The sequence below is a fragment of the Hesperophylax consimilis genome, chromosome 1 (assembly GCF_061612785.1).
Source record: "Hesperophylax consimilis isolate HC1 chromosome 1, BYU_Hcon_1.0, whole genome shotgun sequence".
Taxonomy (NCBI): domain Eukaryota; kingdom Metazoa; phylum Arthropoda; class Insecta; order Trichoptera; family Limnephilidae; genus Hesperophylax; species Hesperophylax consimilis.
The window spans coordinates 16,222,074-16,227,885 of NC_142836.1; the positions used below are offsets into that span (position 1 = coordinate 16,222,074).

The 5,812-nt window shown below is 49.7% G+C and overlaps 1 protein-coding gene across 1 annotated transcript; it reads right to left on the minus strand.

Annotated features, from left to right (window-relative positions):
- Positions 1–1,063: 1,063 nt before the first annotated feature.
- LOC149426361 (uncharacterized) lies at positions 1,064–5,595 on the minus strand. Its single transcript, XM_089639751.1, has 2 exons — positions 4,404–5,595; positions 1,064–3,567 (listed from the first exon to the last, which is right to left on the minus strand). Exons 1-2 carry the CDS (start codon positions 5,593–5,595, stop codon positions 1,064–1,066), a joined length of 3,696 nt encoding a protein of 1,231 aa, XP_089495877.1.
- Between the last annotated feature and the right edge of the window lie 217 nt (positions 5,596–5,812).

The window sequence follows — 5,812 nt, forward strand, 5'->3', positions numbered from 1 at the left end:
AATGAATTCCATAAACTGACTCAAACTGAGCTCCGCTTCTTCATCGCTTGAAATTTCATTCGTTGAGGACATTGTTTTAGAAAATTTGGGGAAAATTTTCCCTAAAAAAGGGAGAAATTTTTTCACTAGAAATCACTTTAAAATGTTCAAATACTTAATATCATTAAGCGAAAATATATTTACGAAATATGATAAATGGAAGCACCAAAAAAATATATATATATATTTATTAAAATTAATTAAATAACTAAAGAGAGCCTGTCTAGTTCACTGGTTTCTGTGGAGAAAAAAAAAAAACATGGCCGGCGCCAAAAATGTCGAGTAATTAAAATCTTAAAAATAAGATTAAGTGTACAACCACTACACCGAACTGGGTATGGGGGGTGTCAAACGACGCAGGAAAATTTCCCGGGTCCGGATGACCGTAGTCACAAGTTAAAAAGAGCACTTAAAGGTAATTAAATTATTAAAAAAAAACAGTTTTAACACAAGTGTGATGAATTGTCATTGTGATGAATTGTCTGAAACACTCAACTCAATAAAAACAACACTGAAATTGTATTAAGAGGATCACACGCAGATTCTACCTGCGTAGATTTTGACGGCGCACTTTTTAGTGTTATATTTGTCTCTCTAACACTATTATTACTAAAGTTATTACACTATTTATATTCGTATATCACAAGGATTAGATTAGACCCTCTATTTTTGAGGACTTAAATTGTTGATAAAATGCACAATTGTTGAATCGGTTTTCAAATAGTTTTTTCCCATGCGTTCCCGGGAAAAACGCGCACACAAGGGTTACCCTTAGGGGAACCTAAGGGGTACGGGGGCACTTGGATGGCACCCAAACGGGAAGTTTGAATGCCAAATTGTTACTTTGAAAACTAAAAATACTAAAAAAACACGGTTTATACACTTAAGAGAACTGAAAAAAAGCACAAGGCTTTAAGCCCGTCACTTATAATCTCGGTAACACACTTTTTTGTTCGATTTGCACGATATTAATGTTTTTTATGAGAAATATGGCGCTGAGCGAGAGAAAGTATGACAGATCTGCTCAAAGGCGAGAACTGAACTGTGTCCGCACTGCTTGAGGCACTTTACTGAGGGCTTGTAATCTGGAATTCATCCTCAGTAGGCCATCAGGTCCAAGGAAGGGGCTCAAGGCTTTGAGCCGGCTGTCACTTTGTAGTGGATCTCCTTTCTGGAGCGCATTTATGTCATGATAAAATGTCTCTTCTTGACATATTCTTGCCCATCGGGCCTCTGCTTCTTTGATTTCATCGCTTCTTAAATATTTATCAGGTTGTTCGTGATGTTTTCCACGACACCTTTTAATAAAACGGTGTATCCAGCAGGTAGTTCGAATAAGTCGACGCCATCTGTTGATTTCGGGCAGTGTTTCTGCCACAGTTGTTGTGATGCCAACGTATTGAGGCCTCACTTCTAGGGTGCCATCATCAGGCTGAGGCAGTTTGCACCGTTCGCGCGGCCATTTTGCCTCGTCTGAGGTCAGGAAGGCTGGTCCACTGAACCATCGTCCAGAGTGCGAGAGGTCAGGAGTGTTGACGTCTCGGGTGCCGATGTATGCCGGGTTCAGTTTGGTAGGGACCCATCTCCAATCTGCAATGCGGGTGAGCTCGTCGATCTCGCCGAGTCTGTTGACCACAAAGGCGGAGTATGTGCGCGGATCTGTGCGCAGCCAGCACAAAACTGTTGTTGAGTCTGTCCAGAACACTGTTCGCGCAATGTTGCTGCGACATTCTTTCTTCAGGGTTGCTGCCAGTCTGGCCGCCATGAGCGCGGATTGTAGCTCAAGGCGGGGTATTGATAGAGGTTTCAGAGGAGCCACTTTGCACTTGCTGGCCAAAAAGGTGGCTGTGGTGTTCCCATCAATCTCCTCGGTATGGTAGGCGACCGCACAGCATGCCTGCTCTGAGGCATCACAGAAGAGGTGGAGGGTGACGAAGCTCTCTTTGTTTTGTAAGCAGCGCCGAGGTATGGCAACTTTGCAGTCTTGCAGAAGTCCCAGCCAGTCCATCCACCTTTCGTTGTGTTCAGGTGTGATGATGTCGTCCCATCCGATGTTGGATCGCCAGACAGCTTGTAGTAGTATCTTCGATCGGACTGTGAGGCAAGCGACGAAGCCCACAGGGTCGAAGATTTTCATAACAATGCTGAGCAGCTGGCGTTTGGTAGGCCTGCTGATCAGTTCAGGATCGGCAGCATCGCGAAATGCATATAAGAATCGATCTGTGACAGGATCCCACAGAAGTCCGAGGATTCTCTCGGTATCTGCTTCTCCGCTGTTTATGGTGATGGCTGACCTGGCTCGGTCTATAAGCGGGATAGTAGCCATCACTGAAGTGTCGTTAGAGGCCCAGTTTGTTAGGTGGAATCCTCCCGTTGACAGCACTTTGGCAACAGTAGTGATGAGTGCTGTCGCTTCAGTTTTAGTATCGACCGCATCCAAATAGTCATCCATATAAAACTTTGTTTGGATGGCGGCTGCGGCAGCAGGGAATAGTGCAGAATTCTCCTGGGCCACTTTGTTTCGCACGTACTGGGCGCTGCTTGGTGAACAGATAGCGCCAAACATCATTGATGACATCATGTAAGTACGTGGTTCTTGTTGAGGTGTTGGTCTCCATAAAAACAATTGTGACTGTTGATCTTCACTTTTGATTTTCACTTGTAAAAACATCTCCTTGATGTCGGCGGCGAGAGCTATTTTTCCCTCTCGAAACCGGAGTATATTTCCTAACAATGAAGTCAGCAGGTCAGGCCCAGTCAGCAACTGATCATTGAGGGAGGTCCCTCGGCAGCGGCTGGCAGCATCAAACACCACACGGATCTTGTTTGGTTTGTTTTGGTTCACTACGGCAAAATGCGGTAGGTACCATTTGCGGGCAGAGGGTTTTTCTACCTCTCGATCCGTAAGTTCACGTGCGTGGCCTTGTGTTATAAGTCCGTTGATTTTAGCTGCATAGGCGGTTGCCAAGTCCTTTTCCTTCGATAATTTTCTCTCCAGAGACCACAGTCGTTTTAATGCACATTGCCGATTGTCAGGCAGTGTGATATTATTCTCCTTCCATAAAAGGCCGGTTTCCCATCGGCCAGATGTCAGTTGATGGGTTGTATCTTCCATCAGCTGATTTGCACTTACTATGTGCGCAGTTACACGAGAGGCGGACGTGATCCCCAATGAGTCAATCGCAAAATTGTGTTTGATGAGATCACTCATGAGGTCGTCTTTGTGGCTCTCCTCGCGTAGGGCCAGTGTTGTAGCCTCAGCTTCGTGTTCAGGGGCCCCCCCGCCATGGGTGATCCACCCCAACGCCGTCCGTGACAATATTCGCGTAGAGTCACGAACATCGCGCACTTCCCTCGAGACAATAAGGTGTACATTGTCTTGCCCGATGAGAAGTGTGGGGGTGATGTAGCGGCCGTGGACCCTCTGTTCAGGAAGGCTGAGCTGCTGGACGGTGTTGGCTTTGATGACGTACTCATCAGAGATTCCGGCGCCGCGTAGAGTAATTGGCACGCGGCGGGACGTCAAGTCTGTTGAGCACATTTTTTTGCTCCGTGTAGTCGTAGCTCACGGGTAGGTCCGGTTGTGCCGATTTTCTGTGCTGTGGTGGCATCAATAAGGGTGACAGTTGAGCCCTCGTCCAGAAGCGCAAAGGTTTTAATCTGTCGCTTGGGGCCCGACAATATGACCCCCACCACTTTTAACACGGCACTTTCGGTGTGGCGTCACATATTGTGAACGTTCGCCACTGTATTGTTATTTTCACGATAGTTCGGGTTGTGAAGAAGTCGGTGGTGGGGGTATCTGCACTCCCCCACTCCGCACCAGTTACTAATTTTGCAGTATTTGGTCAAATGTTTGCCATTGAGGCATACTCGGCACAATCCGGCACTTTTAACTGTCACAAAACGGGTTTTTATGTCTTTCGCGGCGAAAGTACGACATTCGCTAAGTTGGTGGCCATTTTCACCGCACTGAACACACCCGGCGCGGTTGTCGAACTCGCGAACTTCATCGTAACTGTTTTGCACTTTTTCCCCGCTTCGATTATTTTCTCGATTATTACCAGACAAAATTTGGGGCATTCGATTATTACCAGACAAATTTTGGGGCTTTCGATTATTTTTCGCGAACTGTTGTTTTTCACTAGAATTGTTGTTGTAAACATTGTTTTCCCGCGATAAAAACCGTTCTGACGCGGCAGACGTGTTTAAACTGTTGTCACAAGTGTCACTTTTGTTCGAATTGTTTTTTCGCGAAAACTTTTCTGACGCGGCAGACATATTTATGAAACTTTCACAGGTATCACGTTTTTTAGCACCGTTTTTGCGCGAAAACTGTTCCGTTGTGGCGAGCGTATGTTCACGGCGTGGGCGGGACCTCGCGGGGTCAACCAAACCGGACTTTGGGATGGCGTTCGCGACGGTTTTCAGGAAGGCGGCAAACTGGCAGATGGTAGCGGAGGCCTCGTAGTGCCGCACTTCCATCAGCCACGCCAACCGCAAGGTGGGCGGCATCTTCCCCGCGATGTCACTGAGCAGCGCTGGATTTGTCAGGTAACCATCATTGTTGAGGGAGCGGAGTGATGCCACCAGGTTCTGAACTGTGCCAGAGAAGTCTGCGATGTCCTCCAGAGAGGCCTCAATTGTGAGGTGCGGCAGCTTCTTCACCTTGTCCAGCATCAGAGCAGCGAGTGAGGTAGTCCCTCCAAATCTCTGCTCCAGGACTGCCAGGATCTCCGGAACCTGAGCAGGGTCCATCAGAAGGGGGCCGACGGCTTCTCGGGCTTTCCCCTTGAGGGCCCGCTGTAGGCGGATCAAGTTTTCGCTGGAGGTCATCCGACATGCGGAGGTAGACTGGTTAAACTGTGCCCTCCAGGTGGGCCACTCCAGTGGATCTCCAGAGAATGGAGGCAGGTCCTTGGCCATAGATTGTCTGGCAATAAGGACCGCCATTCGTGGATCGTCCTCGATTGTGGGACGGGGGCTGTCCTGAGCCCTTGAAGCTCTGATGGCTTCTGTCAGGGTGGAGGCCAGCTGAGCCATGGGACTGCCATCATGGTGAACCCAGGCTCTGGTATGTTGGGCCGTCTCATCCGCCGTAGGTTGGGGCGGGAATCTCGGCATGGAGCTGGTACTGGCTGTGGGCGGGCCATCTGGCCGTGCCGGCACGCCATACTCCTGTTCGCGCAGTGGTACGGGCGGCATATGTCCAGATGGTCCAGATGGTCCAGAGGGTCCAGGTGGTCCAGGCTGTGTCCATGGCACGTCCCACTGCTCCAGCAGTCCGGCAGGTGATCCTGGCGTCGGCGCTGGGTACCCCGGGTGGGGCAGAGGTACGGGCAGCACAGGGCTATGAGGTCCAGGCTGCACCAGTACTGGGCATCCCTGAATAGTCCAGGGTGCTGGTTGCGCAGGGCCTGCTGGCTCTTGCTGCGCTCGTGATGCGTACTTCTGGTCCACCAGAGGTACAGGTCCGGCTGGCACTTCAGGTACGGCTTGCCTCTGTTCTATCAGAGGGGTGGGCGGTACGGGGCCAGAGGGTCCAGGCTGCATCATGTTTGGCCACCCTGCATTGGGCCAGGGTGACGAGGGCGGGGGACCGGCTGGCCTTGGCTGCGCCGCTGCTGAGTACCTCTGGTCCACCAGAGGCACCGGGCTCGGTTGGCCGGGCTGCACCCATCCAGGGCTGTACCCTTGGAATGATTCAATAATTAAGGGTTTGGGTCCTAGGAAGGCACCAGGGCATGACAGACTCAACGGTGTGATAGCGAAG

Bases quoted from the DNA above. Each gene is read 5' to 3' on its own strand.
- LOC149426361 (XM_089639751.1), bottom strand. From the start codon at position 5,595: ATGATGCAGCCTGGACCCTCTGGCCCCGTACCGCCCACCCCTCTGATA. The intron at 3,568-4,403 runs GTGAACATACGC...TGTGCTCAACAG, and splicing joins CGCGAGGTCCCGCCCACGCC to ACTTGACGTCCCGCCGCGTG.